Genomic DNA, 25,522 nt, shown 5'->3' on the forward strand with positions numbered 1-25,522 from the left:
AAATTTCTCCCCCTTACCTTAAACCTGTGCCCTCTAGTTCTAGACTTCCTTGCCCTGCGAAAAAGCTTTTGTTTGCTTGCCATCCAGACAGATCATTCCATACATTAGTACATCAAGATAGTACAAAAGGAAAACAAAACACAATGAAAAATAGAGTATTACAGTAACGGTGAAAATGCAGTGGAGGTAGACTATTAAAGTGCAAGGGCCATCACAAGGTCGATCGAGAGATCAGGAGTTCATCCTTATCGTACAAGAGGTCTGTTGACAGTATTATCAAGAGTCTGATAACAGTGGGATAGAATCTGTCCTTGAGCCTGGTGGTACGTATTCTAAAGCTTTTGTATCTTCTGCCAAATGGAAGAGAGGAGGAGAAAGAATGACCTGTGTGGGAAGAGTCATGTTGGCTGCTTTACCGAGGCAGTGAGAAGTGTAGACAGAGTCCATGGAGGGGAGGCTGGTTTCTGTGATGTGCTGGGCTGTGTCCACAACTCTCTGCAGTCTTTGCAGTCTTGGGCAGAGCAGTTGCCATACCAAGCTGTGATGTATCCGGATAGGATACTTTCTCTGGTGCATCTGTAAAAATTGGTGAGGGTCAACGAGGAAGTGATGGATTTCCTTAGCCTTCTGAGGAAGCAGAGGTGCTGGTGTGCTTTCTTGACGACGGCCTGTAAATATTGGATACATACCTGTATTTTGATGCAAGTTTTAATGCAACAGGTTGTGTGGAGTGATGACTGTGATTGGTAAATTGGTTTATTATTGTCACCTGTACTGAGGTACAGTGGAAAAACTTTGTTTTGCATGCCATCCATACAGATCATTTCATCACATCAGTGCATTGAGATAGTACAAGGGAAAAGCAATAACAGAATGCAGAATATAGTGTTACAGTTACAGAGAAAGTGCAGTGTAGGCAGACAATAAGGTGCAAGGCCATGATGAGGTAGATTGTGAGGTCAAGAGTTCATCTTAATGTACTAGGGGACCGTTCAATAGTCTTATAACAACAGGATAGGAGCTCTTCTTGAGCCTGGTGGTACGTGCTTTCAGGCTTTTGTATCTTCTGCCCAAGAGGTGGGGGCGGAAGAGAGAATATCTGGGTTGGGTGTGGTCACTGAATGGTCTGTGTTCTTTTCTGCTCTTGGTGGACCACACCCCGATATGATAGTTACAGTGCATCTCCAGCATGGTGGTTGTGCTGTTCCACTGATACTCACCACGCCTCTTGTGCTTTGTCCTAGTTACAACTCCATGAACGCGGAATGAAGCTGCAGCAGACCATCTACTGTCAGGTAAAGACAACAAATCCTTCTCAGATGGTGCGGAAGGCATTTACTGGGAAGGTACTTGAGGTTGATGGGGTGTGGGGGTCAGTTACAGAGTCATAAAGCAATACAGCATGAATACAGGCCCTTCAGCCCAACCAGTCCATGCTGACCACGGTGCCCACCCAGCTAGTCCCAATTTCCTGTGTTCGGCCCATATCTCTCCAGGCCCCTACTCTCCATGTGCCTATCCAAATGCTTTGTAAATGATACTATTGTACCTGCCTCAACCACTTCCTCTGGCAGCTCATTCCATATACTCACCACCCTCTGCGTGAAAAAGTTGCCCTTCAGGTCCCTTTTAAATCTTTCCCCTCTCACCCTAAACCTATGCCCCCTAGTTTTGGACTCCCCTACCCTGGGGAAAAGACTGTAAACGTCCACCTTATCTATGCCCCTCATAATTTTAAACACTTCTATAAGGTCGCCCCTCATTCTCCTACTTTCCAAGGAATAAAGACCCAGCCTGGCCAACCTCTCCCTATAACTCAGGCCCTCGAGTCCTGGCAACATCCTAGTAAATCTTCTCTGCATTCTTTCCAGTTTAACCACGTCTTTCCTATAACAGGGCGACCAGAACTGTGCACAGTGCTCCAAGTGTGGCCTCACCAACGACTTACACAACGGCAACATAATGGAGAAATTATAGTTATGTGGAGAAATTGCCCCCAAGTTCTTTTTAAACCTTTCACCTCTAACCTTAAAACTATGTCCTCTGAGGTCTGCTTTTCTGGCCGAACTAGTTCTGCCGTTCGTAGGAATGAATGCATGTACGTTGAACTTTTGAATTTGATATTATTATGGGAGCTCATTCGTATGTAGGGGTGTCCATGAGTCAGGTGTTTGGAACCTGGGGATGTCCTGCATTAAGTTTTCTGTGATCTTCCATCACCTTCCACTCACACACTGCTCACTCCTCCTACCGCCGTGACCTCCTCTACCCAAATGGGATTAGTGTAGGTTGATGATCAGTATGCACTCGATTGGCTGAAGAGCCTGTGTCTGTGCTGGACAGGGTCTGGAATGTGCTGCCTGGGGAAGTGGTGAAGGGAGATGCAATTGTTGAGTTCAGGGGTGAGCTGGATGAGTATTTGAAAGGGAAGGGTTTGCAAGGATGTAGGGAGAGGGCAAGCAGTAGGACATAGAGCTAGTAGGGATTCAATGGGCCTAATGCCAGTTATAACCATGCTGTGATTCTATGAAATGCCTGATTTCACCCACCTGTGATCCTTAAGATGCTCTATCAATGCATGTCGTTATTGTTGAGCATTAGTGACACTATTTTGTTTAACCTGTCCTCTGCCTTTCTGAAGGCTTGCAAGGCGCTATCCGATGACTATGAACAGGTCCGCTCCGTGGCCGTACAGCTTGTGTGGGTCCTCAGTCAACTTTACGCCGATAGGTCAGTATTTTTTTTCAAAAGTAATCTTTATTCATAATGAAAAAAAACAGTGCAAAGCTCTACACATTCTTACTGTCATTTGGTCAATACGTTCAATAGTTTTAATACATTTTTTTACACGACACCATTGCCACTTATGTGGCCCCCTGAGGTGATATACCCTTTTGTTGTTTGAGGGGCTTCCCCACTGGACTCAGTCCTTCCACACAGAGCCTTTGCATCGGCTGTACCGTGCTTCAGCTCATCCCTCAGCACGTACTCCTGCAGCCCGGAATGTGCCAGTCAATGGGTCAGTGTTGCTGGATTAGGGGAGACTTGGTGGTGCAGCATCCTATCCAGATGCAACGCGGATTGGTACGGCAACTGCTCTGCCCGAGATTGCAAGAAACTGCAGAGAGTTGTGGACACAGCTCAGTCCATCCCCTCCATAGACTCTGGCTACACTTCTCGCTACCTCGGTAAAGCAACCAATATAATCAAAGACCCCACCCACCCCGGGCACTCTCTCTTCTCCCTGAAAGCAAGTACCACCAGGCTCGAACACAGCTTCTATCCCGCTGTTATAAGACTATTGAATGGTTCCCTAGTACGATGAGATGGACATTTGACCTTGTTATGGCCTTGCACCTTATTGTCTGCTTGCACTGCAATGGTGTGCTCCTCTTGCATGATGTGGGAAGTCAGAGAGATCTCCAGTGTCCCTGATGACTACATCTGCGAGAAGTGCATCCAGCTGCAGCTCCTTACGGACCGTGTTAGGGAACTGGAGCTGGATGACCTTTGGATCATTCGGGAGACTGAGGGGTTGATAGACAGGAGTTACAGGGAAGCAGTCACACCTAAGTTGCAGGAGGCAGGTGGCTGGGTGACCGTCAGGAGAGAGAAAGGGAATAAGCAGTCAGTGCAGGGTACCCCAGTGGCTGTTCCCCTCAGTAACAAGTATATCGTTTTAGATACTGTTTGGTGGGGGAACCTACCAGGGGAAAGCCACAGCAGTCAGGTTTCGGGCATTGAGTCAGGCTCTTTGGCTCAGAAGGGAAGGGGGGAGAAGAGGCAAGTGGTAGTGATAGGGGATTCATTGGTTAGGGAAGCAGACAGGAGGTTCTGTGGACGAGAACAAGACTCTCGGATGGTATCTTGTCTCCCAGGTGCCAGGGTCAGAGATATCTCAGATCGAGTCCATAGCATTCTTAAGGGGGAGAGTGAGCAGCCAGAGGTTGTGGTACACGTTGGTACCAATGACATAGGCAGGAAAAGTGGCCAGGTCCTGCAAAGTGAATTCAGAGAGCTAAGTTAAAAGACAAGACCTCCAGGGTGGTGATAAGATATCTTTATTAGTCACATGTACATCGAAACGCACAGTGAAAGACATTGTTTTGCATTGTGTTCTGGGGGCAGCCCGCAAGTGTCGCCACGCTTCCGGCGCCAACATAGCATGCCCACAACTTCCTAATCTGTATGTCTTTGGAATGTGGGAGGAAACCCACGCAGACACGGGGAGAACATACAAACTCCTTACAGACAGCGGCCGGATTTGAACCTGGGTTGCTGGCGCTGTAATAGCGTTACACTAACCGCTACACTACCGAGGATTGCTATCCATGCCACATGCTAGTAAGGCAAAAAATAGGAAGATAGTGCATTCTAACATGTGGCTAAGCAGATGGTGTGGGAGGGAGAGCTTCAGATTTTTAGATCATTGGGCTCTCTTTCAGGGCAGGTGGGATCCGTACAAATGGGACGGTTTGCACCTGAACCGGAGGGGGACCAATATCCTTGGGGAAAGGTTTGCTGGTGCTGCTTAGGGCGATTTAAACTAGAGTTGCAGGGGGGTGGGAATCAGAGTGGTAGGCCAGAGGCCAGAGGCTGTGGGGAAAGTAGATGTTAGGACTACAGGCAAAGATGGAAACTGAAAGGTTGAGCGTGGTGGGACTAATGTTCTGAGATGCATCTATTTCAATGCAAGGAGTATTGTAGGTAAGGCAGATGAACTTAGAGCGTGGATCTGTACATGGAATTATGATGTTGTAGCCATTAGTGAAACTTGGCTGCAGGAGGGGCAGGACTTAATGGTCTGGGTTTCCATTGTTTTAGACATGTTAGAGGGGGAGGGGTGGCATTACTCATCAGGGAAAATGTCACAGCAGTGCTCAGAGAGGACATACTGGAGGGCTCGACTACTGAGGCAATTTGGGTGGAACTGAGGAATAAAAAAGGGATGACCATGTGAATGGGACTATATTACAGACCTCCCAATAGTCAGCGGGATTTAGAGGAGCACATTTATAGAGAGATAGCAGACAGTGGCAGGAAATATAAAGTTGTGATAGTAGGTGATTTTAGTTGTGATAGTAGATAGTTGTCTCTCTGACTGGAGACCTGTGACTAGTTGTGTGCCACAAGGATCAGTGCTGGATCTGTTGCTGTTTATCACCTATATTAATGATTTAGATGATAATGCTGTAAACTGGATCATCAAATTTGTGGATGACACCAAGACTGGGGGCATATGGGACAGCGAGGAAGGCTATCAAAGCTTGCAAAGTGATCTGGACCAGCTGGGAAAATGGGCTGAAAAATGGCAGATGGAATTTAATGCAGACAAGTGTGAGGTGTTGCACTTTGGGAGGACAAACCAGGGTAGTACTTGCACAGTGAATGGTAGGGCACTGAGGTGTGCGGTAGAACAAAGGGATCTGGGAATACAGATCCATAATTCCTTGAAAGTGGCACTGCAGGTAGATAGAGTCATAAGGAGAGCTTTTAGCACTTTGGCCTTCATAAATCAGGGTGCTGAGTATTGAGGAGTTGGGCATGCCACGTTGGCGCTGGAAGCATGGCGACTTTTGCGGGCTGTCCCCAGAACACACTATGCAAAAGATGTATTTCACTGCGTGTTTCGATGTACATGTGACTAATAAAGATATCTTATATTGAAGTTGTATAAGACGTTGGTGAGGCTAAATTTAGAGTATTTGTGTGCAGTTCTGGTCACCTACCTACAGGAAAGATATCAATAAGCTTGAAAGAGTGCAGAGAAAATTTACACAGATGTTGTCAGGACTTGAGGACTTGAGTTACAGGGGATGGTTGATTAGGTTAGGACTTTATTCCCTGGAGCGCAAGAGAATGAGGGGAGACCTTATAGAAGTGTACAAAATTATGAGGGGTATAGATAGGGGGAATGCATGCAGGCTTTTTCCCCTCAGCTTGGGTGAGACTAGAACTAGAGGTCATAGGTTTAGGGTGAAAGGTGAAATATTTAAGGAGAATCTGAGGGGAAACTACTTCACTCAGAGGGTGGTGCGAGTGTGGAACGAGCTGCCAGTGGAAGTGGTGAATGTGGGTTCAATTGTAACATTTAAGAGAAGTTTGGATAGGTACATGAATGACAGAGGTATGGAGGGCTGTGGTCCAGGTGCAGGTAGATGGGACTAGGCAGAAAACCAGGCTGGCATGGACTAGATGGACCAAAAGGCCTGTTTCTGTGTTGTAGTGCTCTATGACTCTAGGAAAGGTTGAGCGAGCTAGGGCTTTTCTCTTTGGAGTGACGCAGGATGAGAGGCAACTTGATAGAGGTGTATAAGATTATGAGCAACATAGAGTGGACAGCCAGCACCTTTCTCCCAGGGTAGCAATGGCCAATACCAGAGGACATGCATTTAAAGTGAGTGGAGGAAAGTTTAGGGGAGATGTCAGAGGTAGGTTTTTTACACAGAGTGGTGGGTGCCTGGGACACACTGCCGGGGGTGGTGGTAGGGGCTGATACAATCAGGACATTTAAAAGGTTCTTAAATAGGTACATGAATGTAAGGAAAATAGAGGGTTCTGGGCTGTGTAGGAGGGAAGGGTGAGATTGATCATGGAGTAGGTTTATATAGGTCAGCACAACATTGTGGGCCGAAGGGCCTGTACTGTACTGTTCTATGTTCCCTGTGTTTTAAACATGCAAAATTATGCAAAATTTATTTAATTACGAAGATCTATGTGGTTAATCCACCATTGCCTTTTTCAGTTAAAGTGGTTGTTTGGGTGTTAAGAGGTGATTAAGGTGTTTGGGGGTGGGTGGTGGTATTGTGTCTGGCTCCAGAATGGTACAGTGGGCTTGTTCATGTTGTCCTCCTTCTCATGTCAGTGTCTTCACTTCTGCAGTATTGTCCCCATTCCATCATCCAATGAGGAGATCCGCTTGGTCGACGATGCTTTTGGGAAGATATGTCACATGGTGAATGATGGATCCTGGCTCGTGAGAATCCAAGCAGCCAAACTGCTGGTGGGTTTGATCTTCATGGCCAAGAGTTGATACTTAGCAACAACTAGATCATTAAGTTCAGGCCCACTGTGCTTAGCCTTTCTTATCTTGATGTCTGCCTTTGATTGCAAAGTTGTACCTATGCCTTGCACTCTTGCCACTGAGCTATTAGTTTAAGTCTCATTCAAAAAAGCTTTATCACTTAATCTAGGCTGATACTCCTGGCACAGTACTGAGGGGAGTACTACACTACCAGAGGCATTTATTCCCAAATGAGATGTTAAATTGAGGCGGAGACACCAGTGACTGCAGCAACAATCTGCTGGAGGAACTTGACAGATCGAGCAGCATCTGTGTAGGGAGGGGGGGGAAGGAATGGTGCAGGGTTTTGACCCAAAATGAGAGCAGTTCCTTTCCCCTCACAGATGCTGCTCGACCCACTGAGAATCAGAACCATTATCACTGACGTATGACGTGAAATTTGTTTTGTGGCAACGGTTCAATGCAAGCCATAAAATTACTATAAATTACAAAAATAAATAGTGCAAGAAAAAAGGAATAACAAGGTAGTGCTCATGGGCTGTTCAGAAATCTGATGGCAGAGTGGAAGCAGCTGTTCCTGAGTCGTTGAATGTGGGTCTTCAGGTTCCTGTACCTCCTGTAGTAATGAGAAGAGGGCATGTCCCGGGTGGTGAGGGTCCTTAGTGATGGATGCTGCCTTCTTGAGGCGCCGTCTTCTTGAGGCACCACCTCTTGAAGATGTCCTCGATGGTGGGGAGGGTTGTGCCCGTGGTGGAGCTGGCTGAGTCTACAACCCTCTGCAGCCTCTTGCGATCCTATGCTTTGGAGGCTCCATACCAGGCTGTGATGCAACCAGTCAGATTGCTGTCCACTGCACATCTCTAGAAACTTGCAAGAATGTTTGGTGACATACCAAATCTCCTCAGACTCCTAACGAAGTAGAGCCGCTGGTATGCTTTCTTCGGGATTGCATCAATGTGTTGGGCCCAGGATAGATCCTCTGAGATGTTGATGCCCAGGAACTTGAAGCTGCTCACCCTTTCCACCGCTGACCCCTCAGTGAGGACTGGTGAATTCCTCCAGTAGATTGTTGCTGTTAAATCAAACCTCTGTCTGCCATTCTGGTGGATATGAATCTCCCTCCTGGCATATTGCAAGTAGGGTACAAAGGTTTCACCCCGTCACCTGTTTAATATTCATCCCTCACCCAATGTTCCTGACGAAACATTGCTGATTTCAATGCGTGTAACATTTTCTGCACTACAGAAGTCACCACTCTTCAAAAACATGGGCTAGAAAGCTTTTGGGACAAAATAAGATTATTAACAAAGCTGTGTAATGATATTGAATGTGGCATTTATCTTCACAGCTTTGCTGCTTTGTATTACAATAACCAGCCTCCCTCCATGGACTCCATGTCTGCACTTCCCCCTGCCTTGGGGAAAGCAGCCAACATAATCAAAGACCCCTCCCACCCCAATCATTTTCCCTTCTCCTTCCTTCCATCAGGCAGAAGATACAAAAACTTGAGAGCACGTACCACCAATCTCAAGGACAGCTTCTGTCCCGTTGTTATCGGACTCCTGAACGGACCTCTTGTACGATGAAGATGAATTCTTGATCTCCCAAATCAACCTTGTCATGACCCTTGCACCTTATTGTCTGCCTGCACTGCACTTTCTCTGTAACTATAACACTATATTCTGCATTTTGTTTCCTTTTTACTGCCTCGATGTACCTATGTATGGAATGTTCTCTCTGGGTGGCACACAAACAAAAGCTTGTCACTATATCTCTGTACATGTGACAATAATAAACCAATTACTAATCAGCTCCTTGTATTTCAGGGATCCATGCACCAAGTCAGTGTGCAATTTCTGGAGCAAACCCTCGATAAGAAACTGATGTCCGATCTGAAGGTGCGTTAAACCTTTGCAAGTGCTGTGACTATTTTTATATTGTGTGTTTGTCTGTTGTAATGGGTAGAGCTCCTACCCTTGTGTTCAGCTCCTTTCATAGTGTCATCCCCTTCATAAGTGTCTCCAGCTCTCCCACAACTCTTCAACAGCTCTGTCCTCCTCCAGCCCTGGACTTCTGTGCAACCCCAATTTCTATCATGATGAAAACAGAAGATGCTAGAAACACTCAGCAGGTCAGGCAACATCTGTAGATGGAGAAACAGTGTTAACGTTTCAGCTTGAAAACCCTTTGTTAAAACTGGAAAGGGAGAAAACAAATAAGTTTCAAGTTGCAGAGAAAGAGGGTAAGGAAGTGTAGGACGAGGTGATAGGGTGAGCCCAGGGTTATTGTGGGAATAAATTGTAGAGGTCATCCGGTTAATGGGAGCATTCAGAAAAGGATAATACAAACAGAGGGATCATGGGGTGCAAGTCCATACGTCCCTGAAAGTAGAGTAGGGTGGTAGATAGGGTGGTAAAGAAGATGTATGGCATGCTTGCTCTTATCAGTCGGGGCACTGACTACGAGTCAGGACGTCATGTTGCAGGCTGCATTTGGAGTATTGTCTGCGGTCCTGGTTGCCCCATTACAGGAAGGATGTGGGGGCTTAGGAGAGGGTACGGTTTATCAGAATGTTGCCTAGATTAGAGAGTGTCAGCTATAAGGAGAGATTGGACAAACTTGGTGAAAAAACAAGATGCTGGAGGAACTCAGCAGGCCAGGCGGCATCCGTGGAGAAAAACAGTCAACGTTTCGGGTCAGGACCCTTCTTCAGGACCGAAGATAGGGAAAAGGGGAAGCCCAATATGTAGGAGGGAAAAGCAGAGCAGTGATAGGTGGACAAAAGAGGGGAGGCGGGGTGGGCATAAGGTAGTGATAGGTAGATGCAGGTAAGAGATGGTGATAGGCAGGTGTGGGGGAGGAGGGGAGAGCAGATCCACCAGGGGATGGGTCAAAGGTATGGAGGCAGGCAGCATGGGGGGGAGGGGAGGAGAGAGAGAAAAGAAATTGGCGGGGAGCAAAAAAAGAGAAGCTCGAAAAGAAGAAGTATGGTGGGAGGTGTGGTTGGGTTTAATTAAACTGGGAGGACTTGATGTTCATGCCATTGGGCTATAAGGTTATGAGATGGAAAATGAGGTGCTGATCCTCTAGTTTGCGTTTGGACTTGGGTTGTTTTCTCTGGCGCATCAGAGGCTGAGGGGTGACCTGATAGAAACTTTTATAAAATTATGAGAGGCATAGATAGGGTAGACCATCAGAGTCTGTTTCCCAGGGTGGAAATGTCAAATACCAGAGGGCACAGCTTTAAAGTGAGAGGGGGAAAGTTTAAAGGAGATGTGCGGGGCAAGTTTTTTTACACAGAGAGTGGTGGGTGCCTGGAATGAACTGCTAGGGGTGGTGGTGGAGGCAGATACGATAGAGGTGTTTAAGAGACATTCAGGCAGACACAGAATATGAAGGGAATGGAGGGATATGGATTGTGCGCAGGCAGATGGGATTAGTTTCATTTGGCATCATGGTCAGCACAGACATTGTGGGCTGAAGGGCCTGTACCTGTGCTGTACTGTTTTACGTTGCCAGGGATGGAGCAATTTAGTTATGAGGAGAGACTGGGTCTGGTCTCCCTAGAGCAAAGGAGGTGACGAGGGGACATGACTGGGTAAATAAAAATTATATATATAGATAGGGTAGGTTGCAGGAACCTACCCGATATCAGACGTAGATAAAACTAGAGAACGTAGGTTTAGGACAAGCGGGGGAAGAGATGCAGAGGAGATCTGAGGGGACGACATTCACCCAGAGAGTGGTGAATACCTAGAATGCACCGCCTGGGAGAGAGGTTGAAGCGGGGCCACTGACAGCATTTAAGAAGTCTAGATGAAGACTTGAATCACCTAGGCATAAAGGGCTGTGGACCAAGTGCAGGGCGATGGAGTTAATATGGATGGGTGCCCACTGGTAAGTTGGTTTATTATTGTCACATGTAGTGGGGTACAGTGAAAAACTTTGTTTTGCGTGTCATCCATACAGATCATTGCAAAACATCAGTGCATTGAGGTAGTTCAAGGGAAAACAATAACAGAATGTAGAATAAAGTTACAGTTCCAGAGAAATTGCCTGCCTGCACTGCACTAAGGTGTAAGGTCATAACGAGGTAGATTGTGAGGTCAAGAGTCCATCTTCTCGTAATAAGGGGCCATTCGATTGTCTTATAACAGCGGGATAGAAGCTGTCCTTGAGCCTGGTGGTACGTGCTTCCAGGCTTTTGTATCTTCTGCCCGATGGGAGGGGGGAGAAGAGAGAATGTCCGGGGTGAGTGGGATCTTTGATTATGCTGGCTGCTTTACCGAGGCAGTGAGAAGTGTAGGCAGAGTCCATGGAGGGGAGGCTGGTTTCTGTGATGTGCTGAGCTGTGTCCACAACTCTGGTTGGCATGGATGAGTTGGGCTGAGTGGCCTGTTTCTGTGCTGCACGATTCTGTGACCAAGAAAAAAGGACTTATTTCTCTTAGCCGAGGGGTCAAAAAAAAGGGGCATGGATTTAAAATCTAAAATCTACAATAGGATTGGAGGAGAGTTGAGGAAGCAACTTTTCAACAAGGTGGTGTCGGTCTGGAAGTCACTGCCTGAAAGTGTGATAGAGGCAGAAACCCCCTCTTATTGAAAGAGCAGGGCAGTGGACCAAGTGCTGGTAGATGGAACTAGTCTGGGCAGATCTCTTCTTGACTGGCACAGAGTGATGGGCCAAATGGCCTTCCTCTTTCGTTGTAACATTTTTTATCATCCAGATTCTTCCCCCTCTCCTCAGAGAAAGCGCAGTGCCCACGAGCGGGCCAAGGAATTGTACACGTCAGGCGAGTTTTCTAGTGGGCGGAAGTGGGGTGACGACGCACCCAAGGAGGCAGTGGACACCTACACGGTCAACCTGATCAATTCGGGGGCTTGCGGTGCCTTCGTTCACGGGCTAGAGGATGAGATGTACGGTAAGAGAGGCTGACCTTGGTACGGTTAGTGCGTTGTTCTGATGTTGATACCTGAAGAAATTTGGCATGTCCCCTTTGACCCTCACCAATTTTTATTGGTCACCATAGAAAGCATCCTATCTGGAGGCATCACGGCTTGGTGTGGCAACTGCTCTGCCCATGACCGCAAGAAACTGTAGAGAGTTGTGGACACAGCTCAGCACATCACGGAAACCAGCCTCCCCTCCATGGATTCTGTCTACACTTCTCGCTGCCTCGGTAAAGCAGCCAACTTAAGCAAGGACCCCTCCCACCCCGGACATTCTCTCTTCTCCCATTGGGCAGAAGATACAAAAGCCTGAAAGCACGTACCATCAGGTTCAAGAACAGCTTCTATCCCTCTGTCATAAGACTATTGAACGGTCCCCTAGTATGATAAGATGGACTGTTGACCTCACAATCTACCTCGTTATGACCTTACACCTTATTGTCTGTCTGCACTGCACTTCCTCTGTAACTGTAACACGTTATTCTGCATTCTGTTATTGTTTTCCCTTGTACTACCTCAATGCACTGCTGTAATAAATTGATCTGTGTAAACTATATGCAAGACAGGTTTTTCACTGTACCTCAATACAAGTGACAGTACTAAACCGACTTAACATCATGGTTTATTTATTGGAAGCCAGTTCTCGTTCCTGTATAGGCTGGGACTGTTTGCCCTGGAGCGTAGGAGGCAAAGGGGGTGACCTTATAGAGGTTTATAAAATCATGAGGGACATAGATAAGGTGGATGGTCACAATATTTTTCCCATCGTAGGGGAGTGTGGAACTAGAGGGCACAGGTTTAGGGTGAGAAGGGAAAGATTTGAAGGGGACCTGAGGGGTAACTTTTTCCAGACAGAGGGTGGTAAGTAGATGGAACGAGCTGCCAGAGGAAGTTGCAGACGTGGGTACAATTACAACATTTAAAAGACATTTGCACAGGTATGTGGATAGGAAATGATGCAGCTCTACAAAACTCTGGTTAGATCACACTTAGAGTACTGTGTCCAGTTCTGGTCGCCTCATTATAGGAAGGATGTGAAAGCGTTGGAAAGGGTGCAGAGGAGATTTACCAGGATGCTGCCTGGTTTGGAGAGTGTGGATTATGAGGAGAGACTAAGGGAGCTAGGGCTTTTCTCTTTGGAGAGAAGGAGGATGAGGGGAGACGTGATAGAGGTGTACAAAGTATTAAGAGGAATAGATAGAGTGGACAGCCAGCGCCTCTTTCCCAGGGCACCAATGCTCAATACAAGAGGGCATGGCTTTAAAGTAATGGGTGGGAAGTTCAAGGGAGATATCAGAGGGTGTTTTTTTACCCAGAGAGTGGTTGGGGAATGGAATGCGCTGCCTGGGGTGGTGGTGGAGGGAGGTACATTGGTCAAATTCAAGAGATTGTTAGATAAGCATATGGAGGAATTTAAAATAGAGGGATATGTGGGAGGAAGGGGTTAGATAGGCTTAGGTAAGGTTTAAAGGTTGGCACAATATTGTGGGCCGAAGGGCCTGTATTGGGCTGTACTGTTCTATGTTCTATAGAAAGGTTCAGAGGGATATGCGCCAGATGTGGGCAAATGGAAATAACTCTTGGTTGGCAAGGACAAGTTGGGCCGAAGGGCCTGTTTCTGTGCTGTATGGCTCTATGAAAGATCTCTGGAGTGGGATTTGAACTTGCGGCATTTGACTCAGACCCACTGATACACAGGTGTTTGCCCAAAGCCAGTTTTGTCTTGACTGCACTTTCCCAGTGGTTTGACCGTGTTTCTCCTTTTACCTTGAACTGCAGAGGTCCGTAATGCAGCAGTAGAATCCCTCTGCATGCTGGCTCAGGCCTCTGCGTCCTTTGCCGAAAAGTGCCTGGATTTTTTGGTGGACATGTTCAACGATGAGATCGAGGAGGTGAGGCTGGGCTCGATTCACGCTCTGCGGAAAATCTCCTGCCACATCCGACTGCGTGAGGACCAGCTGGACACTGTGCTGGCTGTGCTGGAGGTGAAGTTTTGGTTGTTGCTTCTACCCCTTCCTTGTCTCTCTCAATCAACGCGCAGAAATGTTTTGTTTTATTATTCATTCGAGGGATGTGGGCTTCACTGGCTGAGCCACCACTAGCCCATCCCTTGCTGCCCTAGAGAAGGTGGTGGTGAGCTGCCTTCTTGAACCACTGCAGTCCTTGAGGTGTGCATGTACACCTGCAATGCTGTTAGGGAAGGAGTTCCAGGGTTTTGACCCAGTGACGGTGAAGGAACAGCGATATATTTCCAAGTCGGGATGGTGTGTGGCTTGGAGGGCAACTTCCAGGGGGTGGTGTTCCCTGTGCTTTTGCTGCACTTGCATCTGCTGCTTTTTTTTTGTGTCTGCCTCCTCCTATCATCTACCTGCTTCCCACTCCCCCTCTTCTTCCCCCCCCCCAAGCCTGGCTCATCCATCACCCCTCCTTGGTCTACCTATCACCTACCAGCCCCTGATTCACTCCTTCCCCCTTCCTCTTTATACCGGCTATCTCCCATCTCCATTCTCAATCCTGATACAGGGTTTCGACCTGAAGCATCGACAATTCCTCTCCACCCACCCACCACACCCCCCCCCACCACACCCCCCCCCCCCCAACAGATGTTGTTTGACCCACTGAGTTGCTCCAGCAGATTGTATGTTGGTCCAGATTCCACAGTCTGCAGTTTCTTAGAAACATAGAAAAACGTACAGCACAATTCAGGCCCTTCGGCCCACAAAGCTGTGCTGAACATGTCCCTACTCTAGAAATTACTAGGCTTACCCATAGTCCTCTATTTTTCTCATCTCCATGTACCTATCCAACAGTCTCGTAAAAGATCCTATCGTATCCATCTCCACCACCATTGCTGGCAGCCCATTCCACACACTCACCACTCTCTGAGTAAAAAAAACTTACCCCTGACATCTCCTTTGTACCTACTCCCCAGCACCTTAAACCTGTGTCCTCTTGTGGCCACCGTTTCAGCCCTGGGAAAAAGCCTCTGACTATCCACACGATCAATGCCTCTCATCATCTTATACACCTCTATCAGGTCACCTCTCATCCTCCGTCGCTCCAAGGAGAAAAGGCAGAGTTCCCTCAACCTGCTTTCGTAAGGCATGCTCTGCATTCCAGGCAGCATCCTTGTAAATCTCCTCTGCACCCTCTCTATGGCTTCCACATCCTTCCTGTAGTGAGGCAACCAGAACTGAGCACAGTACTCCAAGTGGGTTCTGACCAGGGTGCTATATAACTGCAACAATACCTCACGGCTCCTAAATTCAATTCCACGATTGAGGAAGGACAGTACACCATATGCCTTCTTAACCACAGGGTCAACCTGCGCAGCTGCTTTGAGTGTTCTTGTGTCACCTGCAATAATAACTTTGCTCGAACACTGGTGTTACGGACTCAGTGAAAGTCCCTTTAAGATAGAGAGTGTGTGTGTATGTGTGTGTGGGGCGTGCTTACATCAATAGAAGATAAAGGACGTAATGACGTGGTTGAAGAAGGCAGAAGAAAGGAGAGAGAGAGAGAGAGAGAAGGGAGAGAGACACCAGCCTGCTTGTTTTCTCTATCGATGGATGAGAAACAATAACTGTGTTTGCCACTGAAATCCATGTGTGGAAGTTGGAAGTAATCCGGTGGAGTTCACTTTGTTGCTGACCTGTAGAAGGAAACAGGTATTTGTGTGTGGACGACCACGATTCGGATGCTTTTCGGGGTGAGGAAGTCACTACCGAGTAAACACTGGAGTGTCGTTTGGGTTCCATCGTGGAACATTTGGATTTCGTATTTACTCTCTCTATGTTTCTCTACATCTACGTCTTATCTTCAGACAACGGTGGTTGTTGAAGAAGCCCTTGCTCATGTTTCACCTTATGGTTTGTGGAACTGAACTTTAAGAACCATTCTGGAACTTGGAGTTTGGGACTTTGTCACACACACACACACAAAGAGTTTAGTTTTTGGGGTTAACGTTCAAGGTTTAACATTTTTGAATTCTAACATACTAACATTTTTACTTTTAAGTATTATCATAAGTAGTGATTAATAAAATAGTTTTTAACACTGAATCATGCTCAGTGTGTTTCTTTTGTTGCTGGTTCGTGACACTGGGAATGAGTGCACTCGGGACCCAGGGATGGCAAAGCAGTTGTTTTGTACCTGAAATGACAGGAAAATAATTGGCTCAGGCCAATGTTTGACTCTCTCGTTTCACAGGACTCTTCCCGTGACATCCGCGAAGCTTTACACGAGCTGCTGTGCTACACAAACGTGTCCACGAAGGATGGGATTCACCTGGCTCTGGTCGAACTACTGAAAAATCTGGCCAAGTATCCAACCGATCGGAATTCTATCTGGAAGTAAGTCCTCCTGTGTGGTTTAACAAGAGTTTGGGGGCGGAATCCAAGTCTGCATCAACAGTTTGTAAGACCGTGGCTGATCCTGAATTCTGTGCCTTTATCGCCCAGGCATCCAGATATATGTCGAGCTCCATCTTACTTGGTTATAGCCTCCACAACTCTCTCCTGGGTGGGTTGGGGATACTGCACTCCAGGCTGGTTAACAAACTGTCTGCTGGAGGAACTCAGCGGGTCACGCGGATTCCAGCATCTTGTGACTCCAGGCTGGGTGAACTGATTTATAGGATTGGATTGTAAAGAGCAATACGAAGCCCTGGCTAGACAACACTTAAAGTTGTAGAGCACCAAAACAGGCCCTTCATCCCAACTCATCCATGCTGACCAACGTCCCATTTGCCTGCATTTGGCCGGTATCCCTCTAAAACTTTCCTATCCATGTACCTGTCCTAATGTCTTTTGAATGCTGTAATTGTACCCCCCTCTACCGCTTCCTGTATGTGGAAAAAGTTGTCCCTTTAAATCATCCCCCTCTCAACTTAAACTTTTTTTTGTTAATTTTATTTACAGCATGGTAACAGGCCCTTCCGACCCAACGAGTCCGCGCCTCCCATTTTAAACCCCAAATTAACCTACCCGTACGTCTTTAGAATGTGGGAGGAAACCGGAGGCACCCGGTGAAACCCACACAGACACGGGAGAACGTACAAACTCCTTACAGACAGCGGCCGGAATTGAATCCAGGTTGCTGGCACTGTAATAGCGTTATGCTAACCGCTATGCTACCGTGGCGCCCTCTAATTTTAGACTTCCTTTCCCCTAGTTTTAGACTTCCCTGGGAAAAAGACTGTGACCGTCTATCCTACATGTACTCCCGATAATTTTATAAACCTCTTTACAGTCACCCCTCAGCCTCCTATGCTCCTGGGAAAACAGACCCAGCCTATCCAGTCTCTCCCTATAACTCAAACGCTCCAGTCCTGGCAACATTCTTACGAATCTTTTTTTGTACCCTGTCTAGCTTAATCATAGCATGGTGACCAGCACTGCACACAATACTCTCAAAGTCGAGTTTATTGTCATCTGCACAAGTCCATGTGTGCACAGGTGCAGTGAAAAACTTACTTGCAGCAGCATCACAGGCACATAGCATCAGATAAGCAGCATTCACAAGAAAAACATAAATCAAGCATAAATTGTACACAGTTTTTACAAGAAAGAATGTAATTAGAGGGAAAAAAATGTCCATTTTAGTGCAAAGAGATCATAGTGTTGCTAAACTGTAGTGATTAGGGTTGCGCCGGTTGGTTCAAGAACTGAATGGTTGAAGGAAAGTAGCTGTTCTTGAACCTGGTGGTGTGGGACTTTAGGCTTCTGTACCTCCTGCCTGATGGTAGCTGCGAGAAGATGGCATGGCCCGGGTGGTGGGGATCTTTGATGATGGATGTTGCCTTGAGGCACATACAACCAGACTTAAGGACAGCTTCTACCCCACGGTGATAAGATTATTGAACGGTTCCCTTATACAATGAGATGGACTCTGACCTCACGATCTACCTTGTTGTGACCTTGCACCTTATTGCACTGCACTTTCTCTGTAGCTGTGACACTTTACTCTGTACTGTTATTTTTACCTGTACTACCTCAATGCACTCTGTACTAACTCAATGTAACTGCACTGTGTAATGAATTGACCTGTACGATCAGTATGCAAGACAAGTTTTTCACTGTACCTCAGTACAAGTGACAATAATAAACCAATACTACCAGTGGTGGAGAGGGATGTGTCCGTGATGTATTGGGCCGAGTCGACTACTCTCTGCAGCTTCTTGCGTTCCTGTGCGTTTGAATTGCTGTACCAGACCGTGAAGTAACCAGTCAGGTGTAACCAACAGCACATCTGTAGAAGTTTGTTTGAGTGTTGAGTACACTGTGATATGGGGAAATATATTGGACTTGGAGATAATGCAGAGGAATTTACATACTGATATCTGAACTCCAGAAGTTAAATTGGGTTGAGGGATTTTGCAGAGAGATTTTATTCGTTGGAACTTCGAAAGATAACGAGTAATTGTATTGTGGTTTTCAAGCAGTCAGTGTACTGATACGGCAGATGGAGGGGAGCTATTACAGGGAGTGTAGGAGGTGTAGCCTGAAGAATAGAGGCAGACCTTTCATGAGTGTATTGGTTTATTGTTGTCACATATAGCGAGATACAGTGAAAAGCTTTCATTTGCATGCTATCCAAGCAGATCATTCCATAGATGAGTACATTGAGGTAGTGAAAAGCAAAACAGAATGCAGAATATAGTGTCGTAGCTACAGGGAAAGTGCAATGCAGATAAACAAATAAAGTGCAAGGGCCTTGACGAGGTAGATTGAGGATCAATCTTTATTCACAAGATCACAAGACAAGGGAGCAGAAGCAGGCCATTCGGCCCATCGAGTCTGCTCCAAAGAAAGGGAAATAGAAATGAGAAATGGGGAATGGGGGAAGAAAAAGAAGAAAAAAACTACTCTAATCACAATTTCCGGCCTTATCCGCATATCCCTTGATATCCTGACTATTTAGATTTCTATCTATCTCCTCCTTGAATGCCCCCACTGATCTGGCCTTCACTGCTGTACGTGGCAAGGAGTTCCACAAATTCACCACCCTCTGGCTAAAGAAATTTTTCCTCATCTCTGTTTTGAAACTGTACCCTCTAATTCTAAGATTGTGCCCTCTGGTCCTGGACTCACCCACCAAGGGAAACAGCCTAGCCACATTTACTCTGTCCTTTCCTATCAATATTTTAAATGTCGCTATGAGGTCCCCTCTCATTCTTCTGTACTTCAGTGAGTACAGTCCAAGAGCCGACAAACGCTCCTCATACGTAAGCCCTTTCATTCCTGGAATCATCCTCGTAAATCTCCTTTGAACCCTCTCCAACGTCAACACATCCTTCCTAAGATGTGGGGCCCAAAACTGCGCACAATATTCCAAATAAGGCCTCACTAGTGCCCCGTAGAGCCTCATCAACACAAGAGGTCCATTCAAGAGTCTAATAACAGCAGAATAGAAGCGGTCTGTGAGCCTGGTGGTGTGTGTTCTCAAGTTTTTTGTATCTTCTGCCCGATGGGAGGGGGGAGAAGAGAGAATGTCTGGGGTGGGTGGGGTCTTTGATTATGTTGGCTGCTTTCCAAAGGCAGTGAGAAGTGTAGACAGAGTCCATGGAGGGGAGGCTGGTTTGTGTGATTCACTGGGCTGTGTCCACACCTCACTGCAATTTCTTGCAGTCTTGTGTAGTTAAGAAACACGTATTCACAGGGTGTTAGAAATCTGTAACACCCTGGAGGTGGCGTTTGATCTGTGTTCATGTGAAATTGGTAGAAGGAGTGCAAAATAGGTCGTGGCAGGTACACAGTCACATGATACTTCCTTGCAACACAAAAGACCTATTCAGGTCTACGCCAGCTCTGAAACTATCCCTCCCCCATTTACTTCCCTGTACAGAGTATTAATGAGGCCACACCTGGATTACTGTGACTGGTTTTGGTATCCTTATTTAAGAAAGGAGATGCTGGCATTGGAGATGGTCCAGAAGAGGTTCACCAGGCTAACTCCTGGAATGGGAGGGCTGTTGTATCATCAACAGCTTAAAAAAAAGTTAGAATTGGAATTGGTTTATTATTGTCACTTGTACCGAGGTACAGTGAAGAACTTGTCTTACATACTGTTCATACAGATCATTTCACTACAACAGTGCATTGAGGTAGTACAAGGTAAAACAATAACAGAATGCAGAATAAAGTGTTACAGTTACAGAGAAAGCGCAGTGCAGGCAGACAATAAGGTGCAAGGTCGTAATGAGGTAGATTGTGAGGTCAAGAGTCCACTTATATTCTTTGAAGTTTAGAAGAATGAGGGTGATCTTGTTGAAACATAGAAGATCCTAAGGGGACTTGACAGGGCAGATGTTTCCACTAGTGGGAGAGTTGAAGGTAGTTGTAAGATAAGGAGCCAATCATTTAAAACTGAAGTGTATTGGAGTTTCTTCTCTCAAAGTATGGTGAATCTCTGGAATTCTTGACCCCAGAGGTTTGTGGAGGCTAAATCACAAGAGGTCCTTAAAACAGGATATTGATAAATGTTTGAAAGATCAGGGAATTGAGGGCTGTGGGGAACTGGCACAGAGGGGACGAGGAGACCTGGAGTCGATCAGCCATGATCATACTGAATGGCGGGGAAGACTTGAGTGGCCTATTCCTGTTCCCATTGTCTTGTGTTCTTGCGTGACCCTCAGTTGCTTACCAACTGCCCCCCCCCCCCCCCCCCCCCCCCCCCCAATTCTCCTACCATCTACCTACACTACGGGTAACTTACAGCGTCTAATTCACCTACCCACCTGCGTGTGTTTGGGATGTGGGAGGAAATGGGAGGACCCAGGGAGGAAACCCATGTGGTCACAGGGAGAGCGTCTTGTCTCCACGCAGACAGCGCCTGAGGTCCCAGATCCCTGGTGCTGTGAGGTAGCAGCATGCTCCTGGAAACACCGCAGGGGCTGGGTGTGCTTGCGTTTGTAACGGGGGGGGGGGGGGGGGGGGGGGGGGGGGGGGGGGGGGGGGGCGGGGGGGGGGGGGGCGGCCAGGGGAAGCAAGGAGAAGGTAGAAGAGTTACAGGGAAAGATTGAACTGGTTAGGACTTTATTCCTTGGAGCGCAGAACAATGAGGGGAGATCTGATATAGGTTTACAAAATTATGAGGGGTATAGACAGAGTAAATGTGAGTGGGCTCGTTCCACCTAGATTAGGAGAGATAAGTACAAGAGGACATGGCTTTAGGGTGAAAGGGGAAAGGTTTAAGGGGAACATTAGAGGGAACTTCTTCACTCAGAGGGTGGTGGGAGTGTGGAACAGGCTGCCATCTGACGTGGTAAATGCGGGCTCACTCTTAAGTTTTAAGAATAAATTGGGTAGATATGTGGACGGGAGAGGTCTGAAGGGTTATAGACTGGGTGCCGGTAGATGGGACTAGCGAAATAAAGTTTCAGCACAGACTAGAAGGGCCGAATGGCCTGTTTTCTGTGCTGTAGTGTTCTATGATTCTATGGTAAGTAATTGGATAGATACTTTAAAAAGCTGGTGCAAGAGGTTGAGCTGAATGGTGTCTGGTGCAGTGTGATTGTTGGTACTGTGATGTGTCAGCAGTACTTCTGCTCGTGATTTGATTGAAACCTTCAATGGATTTGACTGAATTTTTCCTCTTCCTAGATGCCTCAAGTACCTGGGGAGCAGGCATCCCACCCTGGTATTGCCTCTGGTTCCTGAACTGCTGAGCACACACCCTTACTTTGACACTCCTGAGCCAGACATGGATGACCCAGCTTGTATCTGTCTAATGATGATTAGAACTGAGAGTTGTTTCTCTCATAGTACACGGCTTAATGTTGCAAAAAATAGATGATGTCCTCTATTTACTCAGAAGGAATGTTTAAAACAAAAAGGGCCACTCAGGCCAGTATTCCAAAACAAAACAGGAGAGTGTAGACAAGTATCTAGTACAGAAAATATTGAGCACGGCAAATTGCTGTACTAGTTCCGGTGGTCAACAGCGCCAAGAACTGCCACACTGTGTCCTTGGCCTTCGTCACTAACAAAACTTTAGTTAGGCCACTCTTGGAGTATTGTGTGCAGTTCTGGTCGCCCCATTACAGGAAGGATGTGGAGGCTTTGGAGAGGGTGCAGAAGAGATTCACCAGGATGCTGCCTGGATTAGAGGGCAAGAGCTATAAGCAGAGGTTGGACAAACTTGGGTTGTTTTCTCTGGAGCGTCAAAGGCTGAGGGGAGACCTGATAGAAATTTACAAAATTTTGAGGGGAAGTGGATAGAGTAGACAATCAGGGTCTTTTCTCCAGGGTAGAAATGTCAAATACTAGAGGGCATAGCTTTAAGATGAGAGGGGGGAAGTTTAAAGGGATGTGTGGGGCAAGTTTTTTTACACAGAGAGTGGTGGGTGACTGGAACGGGTTGCCAGGGATGGTGGTGAAGCAGATATGATAGTGGCTTTTAGATTGACACACGGACATGCAGGGAACGGAGGGAGATGGATCATGTGCAGGCAGAAGAGGTTTAGTTCAATTTGGCATCATGGTCGGCACAGACATTGTGGGCTGAAGGGCCTGTTCCTGTGCTATACTGTTCTATGTTCTGAAACAATGTGAGTCTATTGTTGCTATCACTCTGCCTAAATTGTCTCGTTTGTTGTCTACATTACAACAGTGTCTATGTTTTTAAAAAAGGTAATAGGTTCTGAGGTTCACTGTGACGTGCTGAGGTTGAGCAGGTAACTCTTTGCTTTTCCAAAGTCAGTGGGACTGGCAGTTATGTGCAGTCTTGTTACTTCTACTCCCAGAGATTCATCACCACCTCCTAGATTCCCCAAAACCTCACGAAGCACCTTGATAATCCACAGGTTGTCATGGTTATAGTGATACAGAGATGGGCCCTTTGTCCCACTGAGTCCATTCCCACCACAAGCTCTTATTTTTACACTAATCCTGCCATTCGCTAAATTGCTTTCATTCCTCCCTCCCCCCCCCACCCCCCCCCCCCCCCCCCACACACATTCTACAGGCATAAGGATGACAGGGTGACACATATGTGTGGTGTCAAAGAGTCATACAGCACAGAAATAGGCCCATCAAGTCCTCACTGACACCAAGCACCCACCTGGACTAATCCCACTATGTTCTCCCCACACTCTCATCAACTTCCCCCAGAGTCTACACCTCACTCGCACACCAGGCTGATTAACATGCCAACCTGCACGTCTCTGGGATGTGGAAGGAAACCAGAGCACCCGGGGGAAACCCACACAGTCACAGGGAGAACGTGCAAACTCCATGTAGGCAGTGCCCGAGGTCAGGAGTGAACCCAGGGTCGCTTGAGTGCTGCTCTACCCACTGCACAACTTGGCTGCCCACCCTCTGTTGCCCCATTACCCAAGTTCTAGGGAAAAAAACTCAGATTCTCACATTTCTACCCTCGTAAACACATGATTGTGGGAACGTTTATGAACAACGGTGTGTGTAAATGATCCTACTGGACAGAGGTTTACTTCCCTCCTGTTTGGACACTGTTAAAGACAGTCAGCTAATGTTTCTTAACTCCGATTGTACTAGACATTGCAGTGCTAGTTTTGGTGTTCAACGCTGCCAAGACCTGCCCCACTATGTCCGCACTCTTCTCAGACCACACATTTCGACATTACGCCTACCTGCGTGACAGCCTGTCAGATCTGGTGCCACCGTTACAGGTAAGAGGAAACTGCAGCACATGTAAATCGTGGCAAGTTTACTCTGTTCCTTTCTGCAATGTGAGCATCACAGGTATGACCAGCATTTATCTCCCCTTCATAATTGCCCTCCAGAAGATGTGGTGAGGCCTTCTGATGAAGGTGCTCTCACGGTGTTGTAGGGGAGGGAGTTCAGGACCCAGTGACGGTGAGGGAAATGTTGCAACAAACAATCTGCTGGAGGAATAGAGAGACCTGGGAGGGCAAGTACGTAGTTCACTGAAAGCAGCATCACAGGTAGACAGGGTTAATGAAGAAGGCGTTTGGCACACTGACCTTCATCAGTCAGGGCACAGAGTGTAGGAGTTGGGAAGTTATGTTAAAATATAAGACACTGGTGCGGCCACACTTGGAATACTGTACAGTTCTGTTCACCCTGTTATAGAAATGATGTTACTACTAGAAAGAGTACAGAGAAGATTTACCAGGATGTTGCCTGGACTTGGGGGCCTGAGTTACAAGGAGAGGTTGTGTAGACTAGGACTTTATTCCCAGGAATATTGGAGATTGAAGGGTGACCTGATTGAGGTATACAAGTTCATGAGGGGCATAGACAGGGTGAAAGCACACAGTCTTTTTCCTTAGGGAGGGGGAGCTAAAAACAAGAGGGCTTAGGTTTAAGATCAGAGGCGAGAGATTTAAAGGGAACATCAGGGGCAGCTTCTTCACGCAAAGGGTGGTGTGTATTTGGAATGAGCTGCTAGAAATAGTGGCTGAGGAGGGCACATTAGCAACGTTTAAAAGCCATCTAGATAAGTACATGGATAGGAGAGGTTCGGAGGGCTGTGGGCCAAACGTGGGCAGATGGGACTAGTAACACAGCGTGAACGATTTGGGCTGAAGGGCCTGTTTCCATGCTGTGTGACTCTAACTCAATGGGTCCAATACCATCTGTGGGGGAAGGAATTATTGACGTTTCGGGTCAAGACCCTGCATCAGGACTGAGGGAGGAGGGAAGGTAACTGATGTGAGGAGGAGAGGAGGAGTGGTGAGACCTGCTCTAGTAAGTAATTGGTGGATAGGGAGTTGTGAAGGATGACAGGCAGACAGAGCCAGGTAAAGGAGGGTAAGGGCTAGAGTTGTGGCCATCAGCAAGTAGGGTTGACCCATACTCACTACAGTTTATTGGAGTATTAGGCTTCTGAGAGGATTGGACAGGATAGATGTTGGAAGAGATACAAAAAGACTGCAGATGCTGGAATCTGGAGCAACACACAGCATCGGTGGGGGTGGGGGGGGGGGGTAGGGGAGGAACTGTCGACATTTCGGGTCAAAACCCTGCATCAGGACTGAGGAGGGGGAGATAGCCAGTGTGAAGAGGAGAGGGGGAGTGGTGAGACAGGTGATTGGTGGACGGAGGAGGGGTGAAAGATGACAGACAGGTAGTGCCGGGGAGGGGAGGTGGTGGATTTAGGAGATGGTGGCAGGTGGATAAAAGATGGAGGCAAACAGAGAGAGAGAGAGAGAGAGAAAGAAGAGAGGCAGATTGAGGCGTGTAAAGATTGGAGACAGCTGTTGGAAGGCTGTTTCCTTGAGCTAGGGTCAGAATGAAAGTTTGGGCTTTCAGGAAGGAGACAGAAAGAAACTTACTTTCTCAGAGGTTGCTTTCCTTTCATGTTCTCTGCCTTGGAAGTCCATGGCAGGTTTAGTTGGATGGGAAATTGGCTGTTTCCAGTGCTGTGCTTTGTGTTTGCAGCTGCCGGGCAGGAAGATGGTGTCAGTCTCAGATTCTTCCAACCATGCATTGAACGAGGACTCATCCCGGCATTTTGTACAGCAAAGCCTTGACCGGGCTCAGACTATCCAACATCTGGACACTCAAGGAGCTCAGGACCTCCTGAAGCTAACAATTCGGTAAGCGTT

At 47.1% G+C, this 25,522-nt stretch overlaps 1 protein-coding gene across 1 annotated transcript in view; it reads left to right on the plus strand.

The window, feature by feature from the left end:
• The window catches only part of ints4 (integrator complex subunit 4), a 72,242-nt gene that overhangs the window by 24,861 nt on the left and 21,859 nt on the right, over positions 1-25,522 (plus strand). The window contains exons 6-15 of the mRNA XM_052025682.1: positions 1,245-1,295; positions 2,642-2,730; positions 6,883-7,003; positions 8,851-8,922; positions 11,771-11,945; positions 13,753-13,958; positions 16,183-16,325; positions 21,576-21,691; positions 23,487-23,620; positions 25,356-25,513. Of these exons, the coding sequence (XP_051881642.1) occupies positions 1,245-1,295; positions 2,642-2,730; positions 6,883-7,003; positions 8,851-8,922; positions 11,771-11,945; positions 13,753-13,958; positions 16,183-16,325; positions 21,576-21,691; positions 23,487-23,620; positions 25,356-25,513 (1,265 nt within the window). The remainder of the gene's footprint in view (positions 1-1,244; positions 1,296-2,641; positions 2,731-6,882; positions 7,004-8,850; positions 8,923-11,770; positions 11,946-13,752; positions 13,959-16,182; positions 16,326-21,575; positions 21,692-23,486; positions 23,621-25,355; positions 25,514-25,522) is intronic.

Source organism: Pristis pectinata, chromosome 11, assembly GCF_009764475.1.
Source record: "Pristis pectinata isolate sPriPec2 chromosome 11, sPriPec2.1.pri, whole genome shotgun sequence".
NCBI classification, from domain to species: domain Eukaryota; kingdom Metazoa; phylum Chordata; class Chondrichthyes; order Rhinopristiformes; family Pristidae; genus Pristis; species Pristis pectinata.